This window comes from Anomaloglossus baeobatrachus, chromosome 2 (assembly GCF_048569485.1).
Source record: "Anomaloglossus baeobatrachus isolate aAnoBae1 chromosome 2, aAnoBae1.hap1, whole genome shotgun sequence".
In the NCBI taxonomy this organism is placed as follows: domain Eukaryota; kingdom Metazoa; phylum Chordata; class Amphibia; order Anura; family Aromobatidae; genus Anomaloglossus; species Anomaloglossus baeobatrachus.
The window spans coordinates 29,894,667-29,922,478 of record NC_134354.1 but is presented as its reverse complement, the minus strand read 5'-3'; the positions used below and the strand labels follow the sequence as shown (position 1 = coordinate 29,922,478).

At 49.7% G+C, this 27,812-nt stretch overlaps 1 protein-coding gene across 1 annotated transcript in view; it reads left to right on the top strand.

Annotated features, from left to right (window-relative positions):
- Positions 1-7,726, top strand: part of LOC142290890 (interferon-induced GTP-binding protein Mx2-like) — a 30,797-nt gene extending 23,071 nt beyond the window's left edge. Inside the window, exons 11-14 of the mRNA XM_075334957.1 lie at positions 2,528-2,686; positions 2,867-2,943; positions 5,173-5,433; positions 7,000-7,726. Of these exons, the coding sequence (XP_075191072.1) occupies positions 2,528-2,686; positions 2,867-2,943; positions 5,173-5,433; positions 7,000-7,230 (728 nt within the window). The 3' untranslated portion in view covers positions 7,231-7,726. The remainder of the gene's footprint in view (positions 1-2,527; positions 2,687-2,866; positions 2,944-5,172; positions 5,434-6,999) is intronic.
- The last annotated feature ends 20,086 nt before the right edge of the window (positions 7,727-27,812 follow it).

The following is a 27,812-nucleotide window of genomic DNA, read 5'->3' as shown; positions in this document are numbered from 1 at the left end:
TCCTGGAGCGATCGATTGGACAGGAGTCTGATCCTGTCCGATCGCTGCAGGAGCTGCCGGTAATCAGCTGATGAAGTCCCCTGACGGCACCCCTGTATACCTTTCGGCCGGGCGCGAAAAAGCCGGCGAGACTACGATCAGCTGATGCGTCAGATGACTGCATCAGGTGATCCACCGCCAGGTCCTGCAAGCAAGGTCCTGCCCCGGGGAGACTGCACACAGCCAGAGCGGCGGTACCGCTGAGACAGGGGCTGGGAGCGGGCATGGCACCGGGACCCTGCAGACAGGTGAGTATATATGACATTTTTTTTTTTTCTACTGTTCACTTTGGTTTTCGCCGCTGCCTCCACCTCCCGCCCAGACATGGCGCCGCACGGAGCTGACATGGCACCGGACGGGAGGTGGAGGCAGCAGTGACGGTACCGGGAGGATTCATGCTTCTGTGTTTACCAACAGAAGGAATCCTCTTCCTGTACACGTCACTGTAGTACCCACCCCTTGCGCTTATAGCTGCGTTTTTAGTCATAGAAACGCGGCTATATGCGTTTTTCATTGCGTTGTTGAACATCTCATTGAACTCAATGGGTGAAAAACGCAGTGAAAAACGCAGAAATAATTGACATGCTGCATTTTTGTGGTCACCACAAAAACGCAGCTACAAAAAAACGCTGTGTGCGGACAGCACTTATGAAAACCCATAGACATTGCTGGGGAAGCAATGTCACTGCGTTTTCAGCACAAAAACACGGTAAAAAACGCCGCTAAAAACGCGGCAAAAACGCCTAGTGCGCACAAGGCCTTATTCTCCTCTTTATCCTTACAGTAAACCCTCAGGTGTCTCACCAACTTGCGAGTATCACTCATCCCCACTTTCTAGATACCTAAGATGCTGCCAACTTTTATTCAATCTTCTGACTGGTGTTATTATGCTGACTATATATTAGAGCCGGCATCTGCCCTGCACGTAGGGGCACAGCTCTGCAACAACTTTCACCTTTAGGCTTGAGCTACTTATTCCCCTCTTTAGCCTTGTACTAAGCCCTCACTAACTGGTGAGTATCACTCACCCCCACTTACTAGCTACCGAAGATGCTGCTAATTTCTTCAATCTCCTGATTGGTGCTGTTAGGCTGCTGTTACGCTGACTATTCATTAGAGGCGGCATCTGGAGTGGCCCATCTCTGTAACAACCTTAGTCTTGAGCTACTTATTCTCCTCTTTAGGCCGGGGCCACACCGGGGACTACTGCGATCTTCGCATGACACTCGGCTCATGCTGGCAGCACAGCGGGAGTAGTGTCATTCAAGTGTCACTGCGACTGAGGTCCGATCAGACCACAGCTGCAGGGGGCGGGCCGATACTGAGAAGGGGTGGGACAGCGCTGCGGAGGGGAGGGAGGGATTTATCTCCCTCTCTCCTCCGTTGACGGCTATTGCCATTCTCGCTCTGCGAGTGTGATTTTTCTCTTGCCCCATAGACATGGGTGCAAGAGATACAAGGATTGCATTGCACCCGCAGCATGCTGCGACTATTTTCTCGGTCCAATAAGGGCTGAGAAAATAATCACTCATGGGTGCTGGCACAGAGGCTAATATTGGTCCGAGTGGAATGCAATGTTTTATCGCATTCCACTCGCTCAGATTTTCATGCAGTGTGGCTTAAGGTGGCTTTACACGCTACGATATCGCTAAAGCGATATCGTTGGGGTCACGGAATTTGTGACGCACATCCGGCCGCATTAGCGATGTTGTGTGTGACACCTATGAGCGATTTTGAATCGTCGCAAAAACGTTCAAAATCACTCATCAGTGACATCCCCCCTATTCCCAATTATCGTTGCTGCTGCTTGGACGATGTAGTTCGTCGTTCCTGCGGCAGCACACATCGCTCTGTGTGACACTGCAGGAACGAGGAACCTCACCTTACCTGCGGCCGCCCGCAATGCGGATGGAAGGAGGTGGGCGGGATGTTACGTCCCGCTCATCTCCGCCCCTCCGCTTTGATTGGGCGGCCGCTTAGTGACGCCGCTGTGATGCCGAACGAACCGCCCCCTTAGAAAGGAGGCGGTACGCCGGTCACAGCGACGTCGCTATGCAGGTAAGTATGTGTGACGGGTCCGCGCGAATTTGTGTGCCACGGGCAACGATTTGCCTGTGTCGCACAAACGATGGGGGCAGGTACGCACGCTAGCGATATCGGTAACGATATCGCAGCGTGCAAAGCGGCCCTTAGGCCTTAGCCTTATACTAAGCCCTCAGGTGCCTCACCAACTTGCGAGTATCACTCATCCCCACTTACTAGCTACCTAAGATGCTGGTAACTTTTCTTCAATCTCCTGACCAGTGTCTGTCTTTGTCATCAGTTGATCTCTACCGGCATTCTTGCTCATAGAGGGGGTTTCCAGTTGGATTACCCCTTTTATTGATCTTAAACAAATAGTTACTAATAAGCAATCATGTATTTGCATACAATGGACGTCCTATAGCATGTTTTTTTACGATCTTATATTTTATCATTTGCCCATCAGTCCCACGGGAATTAAAAGATGATGTTAACACGTTTGAGAACCAACATCGTGGCCGGGAACTTACAGGATTTATCAACTTTAAAACATTTGAAAACATTGCAAGGAATCAAATTAAAACGTTCGAGGAACCGGCCATCCGGAAGCTGAAAGAAGTCACCGGTAAGAAAAAACTCCAGAAATCAGCCTGTGGAAAATGGACTTTGTTGGGGATGGAAATGTCAAGTGGCAGTTTTACAGCTTTGCTATACACTGTAGTAAAACATGAACGTCGCTGCTTTTATTGGAGTGCTTTAGGTACAAGGTACGGACTGCGCTTATTTATTTGTTTTTTTGTTTTAGAATTTGTCAGATCAATTTTCCACGATACCGCGGTGAAGCACTTCACAAATTATTACAATCTTTACAGAAGCGCAAAGGTAGGATCAGTATTACTGTTTTGCAAAATTCTCTAAAATAAATAAAACTGATTTATAATTTCCAACTTAAAAATTGTTAGGATCGGATGAGAGGGGATGGAGCGCAGGACACCCTGCCGATCAGCTGGGGAAGGGGCGATTGTGCTCGGACCAACCCTGTGTTCTCTTCATTGCTTATATTACTCCTTTTACCAGAATTGGGCACACTTAGTAGCATTTGTGCAGTTTTATCCACTTTTAAGTAATTGGGTCACTTCAGCTCATTGGCAGGAGTGAAATTCAGACCACCGTTGATCTTGGTCTTTCCCAAGCATAGACCTTCCATTTTATAAAACTGATAAACCCCTTTACCTCTAAGGTAGACTTTTTTTTTTTTGAGGAGTTTTTGGAGCAGAAACTCTGGAGAGGAAAGTCTAAAACCTTCTCAAAAACACTAAACTTCTCAAAAACTTGGGAGTTTCTTCTCCAAAAAGACGTCAGGCGCATATGGCCTTATTGTCACAGAGTGACTAACGGGGTTCCACCAATGTATAAAGAAATGAGTGCCGCAACACACAGGGTACACCGGGAACATGATACAAAGGTGGGCCCTGGCACTACCGAGAGGGGAGCAGGGCCACCTCTTAACACTCCCATGCAGCTGATCCCTGCACTCACAAACATCCCTAAATGGGTCATACGCCGATCATGTGCCTAAGCCCTTGCTGGCCCTGCACTTCACTCTGACTAGTGCAGGCAAGCGAGACCTTAGTCTCGCTCCTGACATAAGACAATATGAGGTAGGAAAGACAATACACCGGGAACATGATACAACGGTGGGCCCTGGCACTACCGAGAGGGGAGCAGGGTCACCTCTTAACACTCCCATGCAGCTGATCCCTGCACTCCCAAAAACTCTAGATTGTCCTTTCCCCTATTTGCCGATCACGGACCTAGTCTCTTGCTGGTCCTGAACTTCATTCTGACTAGTGCAGCCGAGCGAGTCCCTAGTCTCGCTACTGACATAAGACAATATGAGGTAGGAAAGACAATACATCGGGAACACGATAGAATGTAGACCCTGGCACTAGCAACAGGGGAACGGGGTCACCTTTTAACACTCCTCTGCAGTCCCAAATGTCCCTAGACCAGTCCTTTCCTTCTGTACGCCAATCACATGCCTAGGCCCTCACTGGCCCTGAACCTCACCCTGACTAGTGCAGACCAGCGAGTCTCTAGTCTCACTACTGACATAATACAACATAAGGTTGAAAGGCAAACAGTGGAGAAAGAGACAACAAGACACTCTGGCAGGAACTTCTCAGCTGCAACTGAAGCGACAGCTCAGCTTTCTCCAGAGACTGGCTATTTCCAAATAGACAACATAGGTATGAGCTATAGCCGACCTAGGAAAGAGGGAGGAGTGGATACTTATAGCAGAAAGGAGCGTCTGCAGCTAAGATGATAATAAACAGTTAGATCACGGCAGGTTAGAAGTAAACCATAACCTCTTCAGTACCGGATGGAATTAAATATGCCCCAACTCACAGCTCAGCTTCTTCTGTAGACTGGCTCCTTCCCAGTGGACAGCAATAGGTATGAGCTATAGCCGACCTAGGAAGGAGGGAGGATGGATACTTATAGCAGAAGGGAGTGGCTGCAGCTGAAATAACAACTACCTGTTAGATCACTGCAGGATAGAAGTGAACCTTAACCCCTTCAGTAGTGGATGGAATTAAATATGTCCCAACTCAGGGTAAATGGTGAGTGGGCACCAAAGTAGATCTGTGATCCACAATGTGCTGTGACCTTCTGATCGCAGATCTCCCTGAGATCACATCAGGCCATTCCACGCTCGTGACACTTATGGGAAGTTATTGGCTGAATTGTACGGACGTCCATGTGCGTTTCCAGTTGGGATTTCAATATGGCCGATCCTGTTGTTGTCACACGAGATGAGCAGCGGTATCTGGCAGAGGTCGTTACCATTTCTGAGAAAACAGAAACGCTCCTTAAAGTGGGGGGTGAGGACGACTCTTCCATTCTGTGGACAGCTACCTATGATATATGGCCAGCCCGAAACTCTGCTGACGCCCATATTATAGATGTCAGTCCAGTCTACATTAACGAGACTGCAAAGGGGTCAGAAGGTTTGCTGATGAGGAATGGTGGATTTTCTTTCATTCCCTTAGTTTGTGGGGTCCAGCACAGTCCTTTTAATTGTTTTTTTTTTCCCACATCATTCTTAAGGAAAAACTAGTAGATATCTGCATTGAGCAACAAAGGGAGGCTGAAAAAATGATCCATACCCAGTTCAGGGTGGAGAAGAGCATATACTGCCAGGACACGCTGTACGGGGGAGCTCTGAAGAGGGTCCGGGCAGAGGCAGCGATAGAGACCACAACCATCGCTGCGGTGTCTGCATTTGGCATTTCTGGAAAGGGAACACAAAAAGCAAAAACACCATTTTCTGTTGAGGAGATGTCTCAGCACATCGAGGCGTATTTCAAGGTCAGTTCATTACGTGCTCACATTTATATATATACATACACACACACAAGAGCATCTCAATAAATTAGAATATCATCAAAAAGTTAATTTATTTCACTAATTCAATACAAAAAGTGAAACACATTAATATAGAGTCATTACACACAGAGGGATCTATTCCTATAATATATAGGAATAGATCCCTCTGTGTATAATGACTCTATATAATATATAGGAATAGATCCCTCTGCGCGTAATGACTATATAATATATAGGAATAGACCCTTCTGTGTGTAATGACTCTCTATAATATATAAGAATAGATCCCTCTGTGTATAATGACTCTATATAATATATAAGAATTGATCCCTCTGTGTGTAATGACTCTATATAATATATAGGAATAGATCCCTCTGCGCGTAATGACTCTATATAATATATAGGAATATACCCTTCTGTGTGTAATGACTGTATATAATATATAAGAATAGATCCCTCTGTGTGTAATGACTATATAATATATAGGAATAGATCCTTCTGTGCTTAATGACTCTATATAATATATAGGAATAGATCCCTCTGTGTATAATGTTTCTATATAATATATAAGAATTGATCCCTCTGTGTGTAATGACTCTATATAATGTATAGGAATAGACCCTTCTATGTGTAATGACTCTATATAATATATAAGAATAGATCCCTCTGTGTGTAATGACTCTATATAATATATAGAAATAGATCCTTCTGTGCTTAATGACTCTATATAATATATAGGAATAGATCCCTCTGTGTATAGTGACTCTATAATATATAAAAATTGATCCCTTTGTGTGTAATGACTCTATATAATATATAGGAATAGACCCTTCTGTGTGTAATGACTCTATATAATATATAGGAATAGATCCCTCTGCGCGTAATGACTCTATATAATATATAGGAATAGATCCCTCTGTGCGTAATGACTGTATATAATATATAGGAATAGATCCCTCTGTGTGTAATGACTTTATATAATATATAAGAATAGGTCCCTCTGTGTGTAATGACTCTATATAATATATAGGAATAGATCCCTCTGTGCGTAATGACTCTATATAATATATAGGAATAGACCCTTCTGTGTGTAATGGCTATATAATATATAGGAATAGATCCCTCTGTGTATAATGACTCTATATAATATATAAGAATTGATCCCTCTGTGTGTAATGACTCTATATAATATATAGGAATAGATCCCTCTGTGTGTAATGACTCTATATAATATATAAGAATAGATCCCTCTGTGTGTAATGACTCTATATAATATAATAGGAATAAATCCCTCTGTGCGTAATGACTATATAATATATAGGAATAGATCCTTCTGTGCGTAACGACTCTATATAATATATAGGAATAGATCCCTCTGTGTGTAATGACTCTATATAACATATGCATTTCACGTTTTGTAATGAATTACTGAAATAAATTAACTTTTTGATGATCTTCTAATTTATTGAGATGCACTGTACTGTATTGTACTTATATTATGAATAGTTTCATCCATTCTTTAATATTCGTCTTCTATATTCCTTCTAGAACACGACCGCCCGTTTGTGTAACCAGATCCCCCTGATCATTCTACACTACATGCTCCATGAAGTTGCTGAGAAGCTGCAGGCGCAAATGTTGTCTCTGCTCCAAGACAAGAAGAACCTGAGTGTGTTACTGATGGAGAAGGCGGACGTAGCCAGAACTCGGAAGGATTTGAAAGACCAGATTGAGCGCCTCCGCGCCGCCCAACGGAGATTAGCCAGATTTCCATGCTAGAAGTTATCCCATTTACCCCACAATTATTCATTGTTGTAGTGGGTCGTTCCTGGATCCTTTCTCCTTGTGGCCAGTTTTCCTCTGCTTATTTATTCCCGTTGCCTGTGATGTCGTTATTTGTAGTTTTTTCTATCCTCAATGTAAAGACAATTTTATCTCAATGCATTTAATCCCTGATTCCAGCTCTTGGGCATCATCTGTCTGACTCACCTTAGTCTCCAACCGGGACCCTTGTGCAGCCTTCTCCTTGCAAGAGCTGATCTCTTAAGGAACTAATTGGTGGAACTCATCCAAGAGAATAGCGGTTTTCCTCCGTGGAAGCTTCTAGAACATCCACAGGAATTGTATTACATGCCTCCCTTCAATGTCAACTAGAACCAGAGGACGTGTTGTGGAGAGCTTCAGAGTGAGGGCAGGTGTCTGCAGAGGCTCTCCGGAGTGCCAAGAAAAGCAAGCCTCGGTAATATGGACAGTGGTAGTCTGCAATGGATCTCACCCACAGCACAAATAGGATTATGTGTATGTATGGTACAAAAATAAATAAATAAAAGATGACACTTGTATAATTCTTAGGCTACTTTCACACCTCCGGTTTTTCTTCTGCGGCACAATCCGGCACTTTGCAGGAAAATCGCAAACGTTTTTTTTTGCTGCCGGTTGCGATTTTCCTGCATAGACTTTAATTAGTGCCGCATTGTGCCGCATGGCCTTGCGTTCCATCCGGTTTTTGCCGCATGCGGCAGATTTAGCCGATGCGGCGGCCGGATGGAACGTTGCCTGGCACGTTTTTTCGTGCGGCAAAAAAAAACCGCATCGCGACGCATTCGGCCGATGCGGCGCATCTCTCAATGCATGCCTATGGCGGCCGGATGCGGCGCGATGCGGCAAATACCGCATCCGGCCGCCGCATGCGGTTTTTGCCACTGCGCATGCTCAGTAGCATGCCGCAAGCGGCAAAAACCGGGCGGGCCGCATGGGAAAAACTTATGCAAAGGATGCGGTGTTTTCACCGCATCCGTTGCATAGCTTGCACAGCCGGATTGAGCCGCAGGGCTCAAGCCGGATGTGTGAAAGTAGCCTTACACGTCTTGAAAGGCTGGAACCAAATGATAGGAACAGTTTATCACTAGTACTGAGCGGGCACTACCATGCTCGGGTGCTCAGTACACATAACTAGTGATGAGCGGGCACTACCATGCTCGGGTGCTCAGTACACGTAACTAGTGATGAGCGGGCACTACCATGCTCGGGTGCTCTGTACTGGTAACTAGTGATGAGCGGGCACTACCATGCTCGGGTGCTCAGTACTGGTAACTAGTGATGAGCGGGCACTACCATGCTCAGGTGCTCAGTACTGGTAACTAGTGATGAGCGGGCACTACCATGCTCGGGTGCTCTGTACTCGTAACTAGTGATGAACGGGCACTACCATGCTCGGGTGCTCAGTACACGTAACTAGTGATGAGCGGGCACTACCATGCTCGGGTGCTCAGTACTGGTAACTAGTGATGAGCGGGCACTACCATGCTCAGGTGCTCAGTACTTGTAACTAGTGATGAGCGGGCACTACCATACTCGGGTGCTCAGTACTCGTAACTAGTGATGAGCGGGCACTACCATGCTCAGGAGCTCAGTACTGGTAACTAGTGATGAGTGGGCACAAACATGCTCCGGTGCTCAGTACTTGGAACTAGTGATGAGCGGGCACTATCATGCTCGGGTGCTCAGTACTGGTAACTAGTGATGAGTGGGCACTACCATGCTCAGGTGCTCAGTACTGGTAACTAGTGATGAGCGGGCACTACCATGCTCATGTGCTCGGTACTCGTAACTAGTGATGAGCGAGCACTACCATGCTCGGGTGCTCAGTACTCGTAACTAGTGATGAGCGAGCACTACCATGCTCGGGTGCTCAGTACTCGTAACTAGTGATGAGCAGGCACTACCATGCTCGGGTGCTCAGTACTCGTAACTAGTGATGAGTGGGCACTACCATGCTCGGGGGCTCAGTACTCGTAACTAGTGATGAGCGGGCACTACCATGCTCGGGTGCTTGGTACTCGTAACTAGTGATGAGTGGGCACTACCATGCTCAGGTGCTCAGTACTGGTAACTTGTGATGAGTGAGCACTACCATGCTCAGTGCTCAGTACACGTAACTAGTGATGAGTGAGCACTACCATGCTCGGGTGTTCTGTACTCGTAACTAGTGATGAGCGGGCACTACCATGCTCAGGTGCTCTGTACTCGTAACTAGTGATGAGCGGGCACTACCATGCTCGGGTGCTCAGTACTCGTAACTAGTGATGAGCGAGCACTACCATGCTCGGGTGCTCAGTACTCGTAACTAGTGATGAGCAGGCACTACCATGCTCGGGTGCTCAGTACTCGTAACTAGTGATGAGTGGGCACTACCATGCTCGGGGGCTCAGTACTCGTAACTAGTGATGAGCGGGCACTACCATGCTCGGGTGCTTGGTACTCGTAACTAGTGATGAGTGGGCACTACCATGCTCAGGTGCTCAGTACTGGTAACTTGTGATGAGTGAGCACTACCATGCTCAGTGCTCAGTACACGTAACTAGTGATGAGTGAGCACTACCATGCTCGGGTGTTCTGTACTCGTAACTAGTGATGAGCGGGCACTACCATGCTCGGGTGCTCTGTAGTCGTAACTAGTGATGAGCGGGCACTACCATGCTCGGGTGCTCAGTACTCGTAACTAGAGATGAGTGGGCACTACCATGCTCGGGTGTTCTGTACTCGTAACTAGTGATGAGCGGGCACTACCATGCTCGGGTGTTCTGTACTCGTAACTAGTGATGAGCGAGCACTACCATGCTCGGGTGCTCTGTACTCGTAACTAGTGATGAGCGGGCACTACCATGCTCGGGTGCTCAGTACTGGTAACTAGTGATGAGCGGGCACTACCGTGCTCAGTACTGGTAACTAGTGATGAGCGGGCACTACCATGCTCATGTGCTCGGTACTCGTAACTAGTGATGAGCGGGCACTACCATGCTTGGGTGCTCAGTACTCGTAACTAGTGATGAGCGAGCACTACCATGCTCGGGTGCTCAGTACTCGTAACTAGTGATGAGTGGGCACTACCATGCTCGGGGGCTCAGTACTCGTAACTAGTGATGAGGGGGCACTACCATGCTCGGGTGCTTGGTACTCGTAACTAGTGATGAGCGGGCACTACCATGCTCAGGTGCTCGGTACTGGTAACTTGTGATGAGCGAGCACTACCATGCTCGGGTGCTCAGTACTGGTAACTAGTGATGAGCGGGCACTACCATGCTCAGGTGCTCAGTACTGGTAACTAGTGATGAGCGGGCACTACCATGCTCGGGTGCTCAGTACTGGTAACTAGTGATGAGCGAGCACTACCATGCTCGGGTGCTCAGTACTGGTAACTAGTGATGAGCGGGCACTACCATGCTCGGGTGCTCAGTACTGGTAACTAGTGATGAGCGGGCAGTACCATGCTCGGGTGCTCAGTACTGGTAACTAGTGATGAGCGGGCACTACCATGCTCGGGTGCTCAGTACTGGTAACTAGTGATGAGCGGACACTACCATGCTCGGGTGCTCAGTACTGGTAACTAGTGATGAGCGGGCACTACCATGCTCGGGTGCTCAGTACTCGTAACTAGTGATGAGTGGGCACTACCATGATCGGGTGCTCAGTACTAGTAACTAGTGATGAGTGGGCACTACCATGCTCGGGTGCTCAGTACTCGTAAATAGTGATGAGCGGGCACTACCATGATCGGGTGCTCAGTACTCGTAACTAGTGATGAGTGGGCACTACCATGATCGGGTGCTCAGTACTCGTAACTAGTGATGAGTGGGCACTACCATGATCGGGTGCTCAGTACTCGTAACTAGTGATGAGTGGGCACTACCATGCTCGGGTGCTCAGTACTCGTAAATAGTGATGAGCGGGCACTACCATGCTCGGGTGCTCAGTACTCGTAACTAGTGATGAGCGGGCACTACCATGCTCGGGTGCTCAGTACTGGTAACTAGTGATGAGTGGGCACTACCATGCTCGGGTGCTCAGTACTCGTAACTAGTGATGAGCTGGCACTACCATGCTCGGGTGCTCAGTACTGGTAACTAGTGATGAGTGGGCACTACCATGCTCGGGTGCTCAGTACTCGTAACTAGTGATGAGTGGGCACTACCATGCTCGGGTGCTCAGTACTCGTAACTAGTGATGAGTGGGCACTACCATGCTCAGGTGCTCAGTACTGGTAACTAGTGATGAGCGGACACCACCATGCTCGGGTGCTCAGTACCGGTAACTAGTGATGAGCGGACACCACCATGCTCGGGTGCTCAGTACCGGTAACTAGTGATGAGCGGGCACTACCATGTTCAGGTGCTCAGTACCGGTAACTAGTGATGAGCGGACATCACCATGCTCGGGTGCTCAGTACTAGTAACTAGTGATGAGCGGGCACTACCATGCTCAAGTGCTCTGTACTGGTAATTGGTGATGAGCGGGCACTACCATGCTCAGGTGCTCTGTACTGGTAACTAGTGATGAGCGGGCACTACCATGCTCAGGTGCTCTGTACTGGTAATTAGTGATGAGCGGGCACTACCATGCTCGGGTACTCAGTACTTGTAACTAGTGATGAGTGGGCACTACCATGCTCGGGTGCTCAGTACTAGTAACTAGTGATGAGCGGGCACTACCATGCTCAGGTGCTCAGTACTAGTAACTAGTGATGAGTGGGCACTACCATGCTCGGGTACTCAGTACTCGTAAGTAGTGATGAGTGAGCACTAATATGCTCATGTGCTCGGTACTCGGAACTAGTGATGAGCGGGCACTACTATGCTCAGGTGCTCTGTAATCGTAACTAGTGATGAGTGGGCACTACCATGCTCGGGTGCTCAGTACTCGTAAATAGTGATGAGCGGGCACTACCATGCTTGGGTGCTCAGTACTCATAACTAGTGATGAGCGGGCACTACCATGCTCAGGTGCTCAGTACTGGTAACTAGTGATGAGCGGGCACTACCATGCTCGGGAGCTCGGTTCTTGTAACCACTGATGGGCGATCATGTTTGGCTGCTCGGTATCCATAATGAGCAGTTGGATGCTCAGATGAGCGCGACTCGAGAACGTGAGTATAATGGATATGAGGGCACAGTGTAAAAAAGGGGCTCCGAATGGATATGGAAAGGGGACAGTGTGAAATAGGAGTACAGAATGGGCAGAGGTTAGCGGGGTAGGTGGCTATAAAGAGAGTATAAGGCAAAACAGTGAAGATAGGCAGGCATGGCACAAGTAGTGTTTCTTGAGGGTGGACAGTTTGGCGATTATAGCTTATAATGATAGACAGTGTAGTAGTTATTGCAACCATGACTATGGAATGGCGGGGAACCGGGGCTCCTAAGCTGAACCTCAAGCTAGGGGGTTCTATGCTATCCCTAACCTTAGGGATACACCTGATGGTGGAGAGGTCTGAGTCTCCTTCCTGGCCCTGCTCATGAGTCATGAGCAGTCCTGATCTGATTCTCCCTCCCCCAGGGACATGAGTGTGTTGAAGACCACAGATAAAGACCGACAAGGGAAAACCAAAACTCTGTCACACAGCACGCACACAGGATAAGACAATAAGAAATTCAGCAGGGAAAAAACAAGAGGAGGGGGGGAAGTACAAAACAACAGGGGTCAACGCCTCAACTGCTCCAAGCAGTAGGCACAACTTTCACCAGAGAGTCTGAGACACCACACCTCAACAGTCCAACATAGAATAAACTATAGCTGGCATGGGTAGAATGATTCCACCAGCATAAATAGGAGGGGAGCAGATGTGACAGTATACCCACAACATGTGAATAAAGGAGCAAGCAGACTAGCAGAAGTTAACTCTTGCTAGCCTGCCAATGAAGCAGCACACAGCTAGTCAACGCCAAGTCTGCCTGGGTTGATCCCAGACACCAGAGAAGCCATCGGGAGGACTTCCAGAATCTGCAATATAAATACAGTCCAATGCTGCCATGACAGTCAGCAACGTTTGTGCAAAACTCCGGGTGACACCTGTAATTCGGATTTCATCAAAGTCAAATCAAAATTTAATTTACGACGCCATGCATGCAGCCAATCACAGTAATGCCAGTAGTCAACAAGGCTACGGCATTACCGTGTATGGCAGGCAATCTCCGCATGTTGGTGGGCTGTCTAAGTTGGGGTGGGGACTCGAGCATGGCACTTCCAATACTCGGTCGAGTAATGAGCGTGTCCAAGCACTCCAATGATTGACTATCAAGCAGTGGCGAGCATGCTCATTCATCATTCGTGCATCTTTTTTTAGCCACTGGATGGCGCTGTTTTTTCATATTAGCAACTGTATAATATACAGTGTGTCCACCCATATCCTGTCCACTGCCATTAACTTGAGAACGGCGGCAGCTATAGGCATAGAAGTGGTGTCTAGGTATAGTAAAGTATCCATGCGCTACGCAATGAAACCACCTATATAGCGCCACCTGGTGGAAAACAACGGAGTTAGCATTTTTATCTCGAAAACGGAACGAGATAGAGAAAAAAAGTGAATTACAAAGTTGTAGGACATCATCAATTTAATACGAGTTAACACCTTGTATACAGAAATGTTATGATATGAAACCCATGACCCCCCAAAACATTGAATGCTGGTCACACATATGGCGCTCATGTAACTTTGATGCTCAAAGTGGCCCCCGTCAGCTGCAATGCACATCTGGCCTCTGCACAGCATACTGTATCTAGCTGCACGTTGTGGAATATGGTAGGTGACACGTTTGCACAAGCATCTGTGATACATGGTCGTAGGTCCTGCGATGTTGGTGGAGGGGTCGCATACACCTGCTGTCTGATGTGACCTCACAGAAAGAAGGCCAATGGGGTCAGGTCAGGTGAGCGAGGAGGCCACTCCACACAGCCACCATACCCAATGACTTGTAGGAAGGTCTCCATGAGGTATCGCTTCACGTCCGCAGCCTTGTGAGTTTTCCACCTTCTAATCATAGCATTTCTGCATGCAAGGTGTCCATTCGGATTGAATTGATGATGCCCTACAACTTTGTAATTCACTTTTTTCTCTGTCTCATTCTGTTTTTGAGATAAAAATGCTTACTCCGTTGTTTTCCACCAGGTGGCGCTATATAGGTGGTTTCATTGCGTAATGCATGGCTACTTTACTATACCTAGACACCACTTCTATGCCTATAGCTGCCGCCGTTCTCAAGTTAAGGTCAGTGGACAGGATATGGGTGGACACACTGTATAATTGATCTTTATATAACATGGTATTCTCCAGCAGACTACAATAAAATATCTGCCAACGTACGACTGCGCATTACGCTTCAGCGGTCCATTAACCCACACATATCTATGATGTCAAGGGGAAATGTTTTCCCCTGACATGGATGCAATATGATGATGGGTGGAAGCTGGTCCAGTATTACCGGTGCAGGCTGCAGCTCACATACGCCAGTCAAATTGCATTAATTAATGGCAGTATATAGTTTGAAGCAGGATAGATCATAAAATAAGCCCTTGAAAAAGCAATATGCGAAACATGCATCGGGGTAATGTAGAGGGCCCATAATCCCCCAACCTTATGTATAAGCATTGCACTTTATATTGTGCTTCTGATTCCAAATTGGAGCTGAAATGCACTATCATTGTGATTGAATGTCAGCCCTGTGGTCTAGTAGGTAGGAGCGTATACTGTTATTCACTACTTAACCAAATGAACTTGATTGTGCTGTGTATATGCTGGGGGGATTGTTTTCCCTTTATGACATGATTTCCTTTTTGATAGGCCATAATAATATCTTAATAAAATTTCCATTTTCATAATTTTGTGGTCTATAGTGACCATGAATTCATATAGGTTCGTACTAGATTTGCATAGGGTGTACGCAAAAATATAGCATACAGCAATTAAATCTAGGAAAAGTCAAAAATACTTTTTTTTTTGCAATTCTTCATGATTTTTCAATAATTACAGTTAGGGAGGAGCGAACCTGCAGATGTTCGTGTCCAGTGGGTCCGGCTGGACTTAACAAAAAAGTCCGGTTTTGGACTGTCCTTGAGCCCGAACATCTTCCCGGACGCCAGACCCCATATACTTCTATGGGGACCCGAACATATGCTGTAAAAAATTGTGATAGGTGTGAGCATTTTACTTACTGAGCCTCCAGCGCGGCTGTAACGCTACTTCTGGGTCCGCTCATCAGTCCTCATACATATTCACTGCTTTCCCCACCCACCGGTGGCTCTGATTGGCTGCCGGTAGACCATGCCGCCACCCTCTCTGACAGCACCAGTAATTGGCTGGAATCACAGGGGCTGTCTGCATGCTTATAGTGGAGCACAAAAAAAGAGGAATAAACGATCGACTAGTCCAAATCCTGCAAAATGAGATTTATTGACAAATATAAAGATTACACGAATTCAATGGAGGGGCACAAAAAAAGCAGAATTACAATTAAAACCAAGAATCTGGACCTAGCTTATCTATGAAGATATGGCTGTATAGCAATAAGACAATTGCAATGCATGGCACCGCCACAAGAGGTGACCATACTCCCAAATAAAGACATGCACTCCAGAAAAATAGCCGTATATGCAAGGTACCCAGAAACTGGCTGTATATCAATATAACCAGCATACAGAGTGCAGATACAGGCAGACTTACATTATCAGGAGAGTAGCTAGTGTGGTGCTGTAGGAGGCCCAGTTCAGAGGCCTGCACTCCGACATATGTTTCGTTAACTTGATTACCTTCGTCAGGGGGTAATCTCGCTCCCTGACAAAGGTAATTAAGTTACCGAAATGTACGTTGGAGTGCAGGCCTCTGGATTGGGCCTCCTACAGCGCCACACTAGTTACTCTCTGGTATGCTGGTTATATTGATATACAGCCAGTTTCTGGATACCTTGCATATATCGCTATTTTTCTGGAGTGCATGTCCTTATTTGGGAGTATGGTGACCTCTTGTGGCGGTGCCATGCATTGCAATTGTTTTATTGCTATACAGCCATATCTTCATGGATAAGCTAGGACCAGATTCTTGGTTTTAATTGTAATTCTGCTTTTTTTGTGCACCTCCACTGAATTCTTGCAATTTTCATATTTGTCAATAAATCTCATTTTGCAGTATTTGGGCTAGTCAATTGTTTGTTTTTTTTGTGCTCTGATTTATGTAGCGATTTGACCAGTAATATTTGTCCCCATACATCACATTATTAATTGGATGCCGATTGTAATTAGTTGATATGCTTTGATTATGTATGGATCTTTTCTGGGGGTTTTTTTGTGATTATGCTTATAGTAGGGTTTAAAATAAATAAATGAAAAAAATAGTGTAGGGTCCTCCTTATAGTGATAACAACACAGATAAAGCCACGGCTACAAGCTGCCGCCCCCAGCCATTGGCTTATCTTGGTTGTGTATCTGAATAAGAGGCACTTTTTTTTTAAAATTATTTAAATAAATAATTTTAAAAACTGAAGTGCGGTCCCCCCCCCATTTTTATACACAACAAAGATAAAGCCAACAGCTGAAGGCTTGTATTGTCAAGCTGAGGAGGCCCATGGTTATTGGGACCCCTCAACCTAATAAGAGCAGCCCGCAGCCTCTCTGGAATTGTTGCATCCATTAGATGCCACAATGCTGGCACTTTACCTGGCTCTTGCCGATTGCCCTGGTCTGGTGGCAATCGGGGTAATTAAGTATTTGACAACACACAATTGTCATTGAGCCTAGAATTAGTGATGGATAGGAGTCTATGAGACTCCCCCATCACTAATCCTATAAATAAACACAAACACCGAGAAAACTCCTGTATTTAGAATAAAATACAGCACCCTCTTTATTAACCCCAAAAAGACTCTTGAAGTTCCGCCGTAATCCATACAACGTCTCACGATGGTCCTGGCTCTGCTACATCCGAACCTGGAGATACCGAAAACATGTCCAATCTCTCCTGGTTCCGGAAAATACTGACAAGTGGGACATGGCTGGCAGCAGTGACGTCACTCAGTTCACCGGAGGTAATACCTGGGTTCCCATGGCATGCTCTCCGGTGAGTACTGCATTCTGGCTTAAAAAGCGGGGCCGTGCCCCGCACCGCACCAGCCCTTCAACACTGACAGTGCCGGCCGGGTGGAGGGAAGTGTGGGGATGCCTCCTTTTTTGCCATTTTTGGTGGCCAAGCTTGCATCGGAATATGATTGATTTTGTGCTTAAATGTAATGTTTGTGCGTGTTCTAAGATCCCGCAAACTCGTCCATCCGGGTCTCTCCTACCTTTGGCTATACTTCACAGACCATGGAAAAATGGTCATTTTAGTGGTGGTGGATAGGTTTAGCAAAATGGCACACTTCATTGCTTTACCTGCGCTCCCTAATGCAAAAACTTTGGCTCAAGTATTTGTCAGTAAGATTATGAAGCTTTACGAGGTTCCCTCGGATGTGGTGTCAGATCGGGGACCAAGCTTGTCTCCAAGTTTTGGAAGGCCTTTTGTTCTCGTCTGGGGGTACATTTACATTTACATTACATTTACATGTTTACAAAAACCACATCGGATGCCGTTTGTCTGTTTCGTTATTATGGAACATGTCCTATTCTATTCCATGATAACGGCCCGTGACTCAATACAAGTCAAGGGGTCCACCAAATCCCCGGAAGCCGCATGGAAGCACTTCCGTGTGACTTCTGTCGGGTGCCCCTGCAGTCTGTGTCCCACTCCCGCGTCAGCCCCGTGGCTGCTCAGACTGCAATGTCAGCATGTTCCCGCACAGCAGTGTCAGCGTCTGCCCGCACAGCAGTGTGTGAGCAGCTGCGGGGATGATGAGCATTGCCGTTAGGAGGTTAGTAAAGTTCGGTTAGTAGAGTTCATTACCTTCGGTGGATGAAGCCGCTGCTCTCCTGACGTCAGCGCTTGTCACTGACTTCTATGCCTGCTGCGTTCTCAGATCACCTCTTGTGGGTGGCCTGAGACTGAGTAGCGGTGACATCACGGACCGCTCGCGAGAGGTAATCTGAGAACGCGGCAGTCATTGAACTCAGTGACGAGCGCTGACATCAGGAGTGCAGCGGCTTCCATCATTGGAGGTAATGTACCTAGCTAACCTCCTGCAGTCAGCGCTGGTCATGCCCTGGGCTGACCTCATGATATTAGCACAAGTTACTGCACTACTATTCCAGCCAATGGGGAACATTCTGTTCTTTATTGACTGGGACAGTGATTATGGATCGTTGTGGGATCCCCTTATTGGATTCCGTCGGACCCGGATTTGTTTTTTTTCTTTCCAATAAATTGGTGAAAGAGGGAATGTGTTGGGGAGTGTTTTTTCAAATAAAAATTTGTTTGTCGTCTATTTTTTTTTTAATACTGACTGGGTTAGTGATGTTGGGTATCTGATAGACGCCGTGCCATCACAACCCCTGGGCTTGATGCCAGGTGACATTACACATCTGGTATGAACCCCATATATTACCCCGTTTGCCACTGCACCAGGGAAATGAGATGAGCCGGGTAAAGTCCCAGGACTGTTGAATCTAACGGATGCGGCAATTCCGGCCAGCTGCTGACCTCTGAAAGGATTTGGGTTCGACGGAGCCCATCACAGCAGGTGACTGGCATTACCCGGGCGAGCGGCACTAAAGACTGAGTAAACCACCTGGAGCCACAGCAACTGGTTTGAACTCTTTAATACCGGCACCGCCGCCCAGCTCCTCGGCGCCAAACGCCATCACTACTCCTCTCATCATCCTCCCTGGGGCCCGCCACACCTGAGGGGAGTGATTCCATCCCTGACTGCTACTGTGTAACGCCCTGGCCAGGCCAGGTAGTCACAAAGAGGGCCCCGCATTACACCGTTCCCTCACAGGTAACACATAGCCGACCAGAATACCCTAGTCACCCACTCAGGGCTAGACAGACACACCAGGGGGCGGAACCAGGCGGTTGGAAGACACCCACCTAGGAGTTTGGACAGCCCGGGGGAGGAAAAGAAACCGTTCAGAGTCAAGTTCAGGGAGTCAGTCTGTAGAGAGCGAAGTGTGTGGAGGTCAGGTCTGTGTGTCAGGCCTGAAGCAAACTGACCGGTACCAGGGTAGGAGCCCTGGAGCCTTTGGCTAGGAGGCAGACGGTGGTCTCCATCCGTAGGAGAAGGGAAGACGGTTCGGCAGAACTGGGTGGTACCGGGACAGGGTCGTAGCCCGCCAGTATGTACACTGGGGACCCGACCGGAAACCGTGCACAAAGGGGGGTACTCGGACCCTGAAGCCAGGAACCAGAACCTACTGGAACTGGTTAACTAACCGATTGAGGCCAGGATTATAGGTCCTGTCCCACCTAAAGTCCCGAAAGAAGGCAACAGCGCAACAAGGGGGATAAAAGGCCACCACCATGGCTCAGAGATCCCACGGGTCAGCGTCTGTAAGCAAGGGCTCCTTTGGCCACAACCAGCCGGGAGCGGACTCCTGAAGTTTCATGCGCAGGCAGTCCACAGTTTACACAGGTGCGGGAGAAAGACAGAGACTACCAGCCGGGTGGGGGATCCCCGAACGGAGTCGGCTGCGGGCACCGACCACCATCACCTTGGTTTACCAGAGACTCGTGTATTTTCTAATAGTGAGTACATCAGCACCCAGTGGCCGCCCATCTCCCTGTACCAAACCTCCCCAACGGGTCCCGGGGCTACCATTCCTGCCCAAGGAGCGGTTAATAACTTGCTGCACAACATCTCCCCCGGGTGCCCCGTAAACGCAGCGGTGATGTCCAACCTCACCACATATCGTGGGTGGCGTCACGAACTCCGTACGGCCCAGCCCGTACATCTACGTCCTACATCCACCATCCCATCATCTCCCTTTTCATTTGAAGTGACCGCGAAACCCCTGGGTCCGGAGACCCTCGAGCCACCCACAGAAGGCGTTTTTGCTGCGTTTTTGGCTGCAGTTTTGTTGTCAGAACTTTCTGACATTTGACTTCCCAGCAAAGTCTATGAGAAGTCAGATTTGCTGTGCGCTCATTGCAGTTTGTTTGTTAGCGTTTTATTTGTCAAAAGTTTGTGACAAAAAAAATGCAGCATCTTCATTCTTCCTGCGTTTTTGTCAACATTTGTCAAAAAAACGCAGCAAAAACGCAGGGTGTGAAAAATGCACAAAAAATGCAGCAAAAACGCACCCAGAAATACAAGCATTTGTTGTGACATTTCCAGGCTCTCTCTGGCAAGGTGCAGTTTTGGCTGCAGTTTGTGAACACAAAAAGATGCAGCGTGCGCATGTAGCCTAAAGTTTGGAGACGTACCTTATATGTTGTGTGTCTGAGAAAGCGGAAGATTGTTCAATGCTGCCAGAGGTACGATGACCAATCATCTTCATGAGTCCACTGGTAAGGCCGGTTTCACATATACGGCATTTCGCCGCTTTGCCGGATTCGTCACACTCCAGAAAAGTGCAATACGGTACAATGGCATCGCGGCAAGCTCCGGTCACATGACAGATCCGGCAAAGTGGTGAAATGCCGGATGTGTGAAAGCGGCCCAAGTCAACAATTCTTGGTCCATATGGTTTTCACCCTCAGTTATATTGCTTCAGAAGACATGGATTTTTACAGATTCCTGAGGAGGAACGATTTTCTTAAATTTTTGTCTAGCGCCTTTAGATCAATTTATGATTTTTGGATGTGCGGCCATGTCTTTTTCTACAACCATGTTTCAATGCATGGTGTATTGTGAAGCCCCGCCGGTGCTGTGTCGGTGTCGGTGCATTACCTTCAGGGACTCCACGTTGCTGGATCTCCGTCACTGGTAGGAAATCTTCTTGTTTGATCGTGACGCCACTCTCAGTATTGCGGTCAGTGGGGACCGCCACTGCAGGTTAGGGGACGCCTGGGGCTGATGGTGGGTGCAGTCGGATGTAGTAGCCTCCTGAGAGTGAGGCAAGCCCCAGGGCCCTGTGTAGGTTTGTAGTACCACAAGTCGCAGAATAACCACACAGGCAGGAATGTCTTTCAAGGGCTTTACTCACATTTGATGGCAGGGTGAGTAGCCCGGGCGTAGCTGAGATGAACCAGGTGGGAACCAGGTGTCCTTCAGGCTGACTTTATGAGGGTGACTACCGACTCGCCTTCCTTAGCCCTTGATGGTTTGGGGTGACCCCGACTTTGAGTCCCTATGGGGGTCACCCAGGGAAGATGCTGCAGCCTCTCTCCCCTTGTTGTTTGCCGTGTGCTTGTTCCCCGGACCAGGCCACTCCAGCTTCTTGCCTCCTATGACCTATGGGCCCTAACTTGCGGTTACGTGGCTGCGGCTTTTTGTAGTGTTGTGGTGTGGGCTTTAAGAGCCCCACACCGGCAGGTTTAGCAGGGAAAGGTGAATCTATCCTCGCTTCGGGATCTGCCGCCCGGTTGGGCCTGGTGCTCTCTAGCAGTCTCCTTACTTCCCACTCCGTTGCACTCGCTAGCTGAAGCTGGCTTTCAGGCAGCACTCCTAGTTGACCGTTCTCCCCCGTCTGTAGCCACTGCGCGGGCGCTGTTAGACAGCAACAGCCCCACAGGTCTGCTCCTCACTGAGCCCTATGGAGTTCTCTGCTCTAACTGACTCACTGCTCCTCCTCTCCTGTTCTTGCCTACGCCACCTAGCAACCAGACTCTCCACCACACCCCTTGAGAGGAGATGGAGGCTCTACCCCCTCCACTATTCCAGTGAAGGTGAAGGCTTGCCCCCTCCTGGGATCCCCAGGGGTCCTCTCATGGGTACATGTGTGAGACCTGATCACTATGCGCCTGTGTTCCACACCCCTGTCAGCCTTCTGGATTACCTGTATTGTACTGTCCCCAGCATGGGTGCAGTACTCAGTGGTGCCTGACCAGGTCAGGGGCGCCACATTCCCCCTTAGTTATCACCAGCACGTCCTCGGGCTGCAAGACAACTTTTTAAAATGCATAAAACATTAAAACATGTAAAACATTTAAAAGCACCAGATATCAGACATCACCACCCTCCACCCACAAGTCCGTTAACCCACCCAAAACCCTCTCAGGAGGCAGGTCACCGGTCCTTTTGGTAACCAGATCTGGGCCATCTACTTCCCCAGACCTTTCCTCCAATCTTCCTCTCCCGTTGGCCGCGACTTCAGCCACTTCTGGCAGGATGTAGAGGCGGCTTTCATGGGCTGGTGGTTTCAGGGTATACCTGGCCTGGTGGATCCGCGCCGTCAGCCTCTTCTGGCAGGATGCAGAGGCGGCCTCCACAGTTGGTGCTGACCAGGTACCCTCTTTGTGGTGGTGAGCCAAGGCCCCATAAACAGGCGTGCTCTCTGATCGCAGGTGAGCCAAGGCCCTTTTCTACGGACGGGCCCCCCCTGGTCGCAGACGAGCCAAGCCCCTAAACAGGCTGGCCCTGGTGGTGGTGCCACTGGTGTAACTATTTACACTGCGAGAGTTTGTGGCTATAGCAAGTTCATAGCCTTAAGTTTATTTCTCACAATAGTTTTTGTGGGCACATGCTTAAACTTGGGAACGTTGCAAAACAAACTTTTCAAAACTTTAACTTCTGTACTTTACTTTACTCCTCTTTTTCACTAGGGCGAGGGCACGTTGGGCACTGGCACCTGTGACTTTCTTGCTCTTTGTCTCTTTCTTCATCTGTGGTTGCCTCATCTGTAGGTTCTGTGTCTTTCCTTTCTTGGTCTGCATCTGATTCCTTTTCTGTATCTGTTTCTTTATCTCTGTCTTGTCTTTCTTGTCTTTCTTGTCTTTCTTGTCTTTCTTGTCTTTCTTGTGGCATGGGATGGCTGTAGGGTTTGCTGGGACATAACGCTACGTCCAGGGCATACAATCCCCTTTCACCTTGGTGCATGGTATACTGTACCGAATCTCCCATTTTCAGATTTCTGCCAGGGTGTCCTCTAGGCAGGTGTGCGCTGACATCTCTCCTATTAACAAATATTCCCTTTTTGATGCCAGGTGCTACAATAAATCCATAGCCGCTTCTCAGATTAAAGTCTTCCACTACGCCATAACACAGGGGTCCTCTAGCCTGGCTTTTGGCCCTTCTCAGGGACCGTTTCTCCTGTAGGTCTCTGGCGGTGACTTCCTTCTGTTCTGGAGACTGTGGGGCTGGAGCACGCTGTGTTCTGTGGCGCCGTGTCTTGCGGGCTGGGTTCTGTAGAGGGCAGCTCACAAACTCCCAGGTGAGGTCTTGGGGCTGATCTTCGTCAACAGACGGTGTCGGGTCTTCCTCATCCCAGCGGGAGTATGGCAGCATCTCTGGCTCCGAATACACATCTTCCGCGGGTGGCACTGGAGTCGGAGTCAACCCTTCTGCTTCCTGGCCTCCTCTCCCCCTTAGTTCTTCCTGGCACTCCAGCTGTGGCAGTGCCGGGGATGGATGCTCTTCAGCCGGCCCAGGTGAGGGACTCTTTGGCGTGGCTGCTGCAGGAGTTAGCAGGAGACTCTTTGGGGTATGCGGAGGGGGTATGTATTGGCTCACCAACCATTGTGGAAATTTGGCCTCCAGGTCAGCCTTCATCTGCCAATATGCAGGGTCTTCACCCACCGTGGGCTGCCGATCAGGGACCTCCGTGGACCGGGGAGCGGTGTCTGCTCTGGCCTTGCAGGCCGGGGAAAATGATAAGGTAGTCTTCTCTTCTTGGCGGGCCGCGCCCTGTATGGCGGCGGCCTGGTCTGGGCGGGCCGCGCCTGGCATGGCGGCGGCCTGGTCTTGGCGGGCCGTGCCTGGCATGGCGGCGGCCTCGTCTTGGCGGGCCGCGCCTGGCATGGCGGCGGCCTGGATCAGTGTCGCTGTTGCAGGGGGCTCTGTGCAGGCTGGGCTAGACGTCGCTGCATCGATCGGAGCTTGGCGGGCCGCACCCGGCGGGGCTGCGGCCTGGTTCAGCATATCACTTGCGGCGCGGACTAGCGTCGCTGCTGCGTTGGGGTCTTGGCGGACCGGGTTCAGCAGGGTGGCAGCCTGGGTCAGCGTCACACCTGCAGCACGGATGAGCACTGCCGTGGTGGTCGGAGCCCTGCGGGACAGGCGGGGCATGGCTGCAGCAGCCTGGATTTGGCGGGCCGCTTCAAGCGTGGCTGCGGCCTGGTCCAGCGTCGCCGCGCCGGGCGCCTCTTCTGGGACCGCGGGCGTGGCAGCAGGGGTCGGCGCACTTGCGCTGGCCGGGGCATCTCTGGACTCACCCACCGGTAGCAGCATCGGGGTCTGCGTCGTCGCCGCTCGGTCTGGCAGGCGTCGCGCGGCTCCCCCCTCGTAGGTCCGTACCGCCGCAGCCATCTCCAGGAGCTCCGTGCGTTCTTCCCTGATCTGCTCCATGACCCGGGTCTCCAGTCGGTCACAGAACTGGGCCAGCTCCCGATACCACCAGGCAGCGGAGCCTGGTTCTGGGTTCCTGCGGTCAGACGCCATTTCTTCTGCGCCGTCTTCTGCACGATCTCCCAGCAGTGGACTCTTCGCTGCCTCCTGTAACAAGCTGTCCAGTTTCTGCTCTGCCTCTTTCAGCAGCTCCTCTCCCAGCAGCAGGCTTGTGGCTCCCTTTCTGTTCCGCCGTTTCTCGACGCTTCCACTCTCATAGCTGGCAAGGTCAGAACTCTGCAGGGGATCTCTGGGTAGCCACACCTCTTCGTGGGCGGTAACTTCTTCCAGCGCGGGCTGCTGTTGTTTTTCAGCGCGCTTTTCATGGTGGCAATATGGCGGCGCTTCCAATTTTTCAAGCGGACCGCCTAGGCACATGGTCACCTGTCTGAACAGGTCTAGTCCTTATCCTGTTCGTGACGCCAGATGTGAAGCCCCGCCGGTGCTGTGTCGGTGTCGGTGCATTACCTTCAGGGACTCCACGTTGCTGGATCTCCGTCACTGGTAGGAAATCTTCTTGTTTGATCGTGACGCCACTCTCAGTATTGCGGTCAGTGGGGACCGCCACTGCAGGTTAGGGGACGCCTGGGGCTGATGGTGGGTGCAGTCGGATGTAGTAGCCTCCTGAGAGTGAGGCAAGCCCCAGGGCCCTGTGTAGGTTTGTAGTACCACAAGTCGCAGAATAACCACACAGGCAGGAATGTCTTTCAAGGGCTTTACTCACATTTGATGGCAGGGTGAGTAGCCCGGGCGTAGCTGAGATGAACCAGGTGGGAACCAGGTGTCCTTCAGGCTGACTTTATGAGGGTGACTACCGACTCGCCTTCCTTAGCCCTTGATGGTTTGGGGTGACCCCGACTTTGAGTCCCTATGGGGGTCACCCAGGGAAGATGCTGCAGCCTCTCTCCCCTTGTTGTTTGCCGTGTGCTTGTTCCCCGGACCAGGCCACTCCAGCTTCTTGCCTCCTATGACCTATGGGCCCTAACTTGCGGTTACGTGGCTGCGGCTTTTTGTAGTGTTGTGGTGTGGGCTTTAAGAGCCCCACACCGGCAGGTTTAGCAGGGAAAGGTGAATCTATCCTCGCTTCGGGATCTGCCGCCCGGTTGGGCCTGGTGCTCTCTAGCAGTCTCCTTACTTCCCACTCCGTTGCACTCGCTAGCTGAAGCTGGCTTTCAGGCAGCACTCCTAGTTGACCGTTCTCCCCCGTCTGTAGCCACTGCGCGGGCGCTGTTAGACAGCAACAGCCCCACAGGTCTGCTCCTCACTGAGCCATATGGAGTTCTCTGCTCTAACTGACTCACTGCTCCTCCTCTCCTGTTCTTGCCTACGCCACCTAGCAACCAGACTCTCCACCACACCCCTTGAGAGGAGATGGAGGCTCTACCCCCCTCCACTATTCCAGTGAAGGTGAAGGCTTGCCCCCTCCTGGGATCCCCAGGGGTCCTCTCATGGGTACATGTGTGAGACCTGATCACTATGCGCCTGTGTTCCACACCCCTGTCAGCCTTCTGGATTACCTGTATTGTACTGTCCCCAGCATGGGTGCAGTACTCAGTGGTGCCTGACCAGGTCAGGGGCGCCACAGTATCACCTCTGTTTTTTTTTTTTTTACTTTGACCAGTACCCCTCCCATTAGGCACAGGTGTTTTCAATCAGCAAGAGACTGCAAGAGGGCTCTGCCTTTTTTTTTTTTTTTTTTTTTTGCCTCAGTTCACATACCGGGAGCTGGTGGAAGGTGAGTTCAGCTCCTTTCACAGGGTGTTTGTGTCTTTGGGGCAATGGGACCTGAAGATTTGGGGACTCAGCCTTGCAGTATGGGCGCAGTGAGGCACCAGATCACCTGTCGTGCTGGTGCATTGTCGCTGCAGCATTGGTTGGTGCACGACGCCGCACCTTTAAACGTAAGGGACCAACTCTGATGTTCGCACTAGGCACTGGGCTTCACACAGTCTCATCAGAATGTTAAACCAAGAACTTCATGGTCAGATGCATAGATTTTTCCCTCATGGCTTTAAAGTATGATATTTGGATGTGCGGTTCATGTCTTTCTCTACAACTATGTTGTATAGTTCATTCTATGCTGACCTGAGAAGGAGGTTGTCTTTGGAGAAAGCAGTGGTGATCTTTCCAGCATATGTGGTGGAATCTCTCTGGAGAAGAATTGGACTTCTGTGTTGAAAATGTCTCCTTTGCTTGTCTTCCCTTCCTCATATTGTCTTTATAATAGAAGACTAGTGTTTTGCCAGCTATAGTTTATTCTATGCTGACCTGAGAAGGAGTTGTGGGCTGCCCCTGCAGCAGTTGGAGTGCTCGGATCCGGGGTTGCTGTGGCATGAGGGTCTCCGGACCCGGGGGCTCGCAGCCACTCGAAAATAAAAGGTGAGAACTATGTACAGGGGATTAGTGTTCATGACCCCACCCGTGGTTCGCGGTAAGGGGAGTGTACCACCCCAGTGCCAGCAGCCGGGCTGCTGCTCGGACCCGGATCCGCGGTGGCTCGAGAGATCTCCAGACCCGGGAGGGGCCCCGCGGACACTAGAAATAAAAGGGGGGTATTAGAGTTCGTGACGCCACCCATGGTGTGTGGTAAGGTGTAATACCACCGCTGCTGTGGAGAGCGCCCGGTGGCGATGGTATGGCAGCTAGGTGTTTAACCCCTCCGTGGGTAGGGGAAGAGTTCCCTGGGGCTTGTTGGTGGTGAAAGGGGAGCTTGTCGCGGGCGGAGGAGGGGACGCCGCGCTGTCCCACTGCTCGGGTCCGGCTGCTGCGGCCTGCTGCTGCTCAGTGGCTCAAGCGATGGGCCGGATCCCGGGGACTCTAGCGGCGCTCCTCGCCCGTGAGTGAAAGGGGGTTTTTGGGTGTGGGGATTGTTTATTGTCCGTGACGCCACCCACGGTTGTGGTGATTGAGTGTACACCACCGCTGCTCTGGCTGGGGATCCCGGGAGTGATGGTGTGGAGCAGCCAGTTGTTGTGTTGCCCCTCCGTGGGTAGGGGTTGGTGATCCCGGGGCCCAGTGATGGGGTTGGGATGGTGGGCAGGCGGGTAGGGGGCCTGTGGAGGTGCAGGGGCAGCGCTGTGCCGCACGGCACGGAGGTACTCCCTCAGCCAGTAAACACGACACAGTTTTCGGTAAACAAACGGCTGGTTAGACGAGTCCCTCAGACGGTTACGTTGCTGATATCCCCTG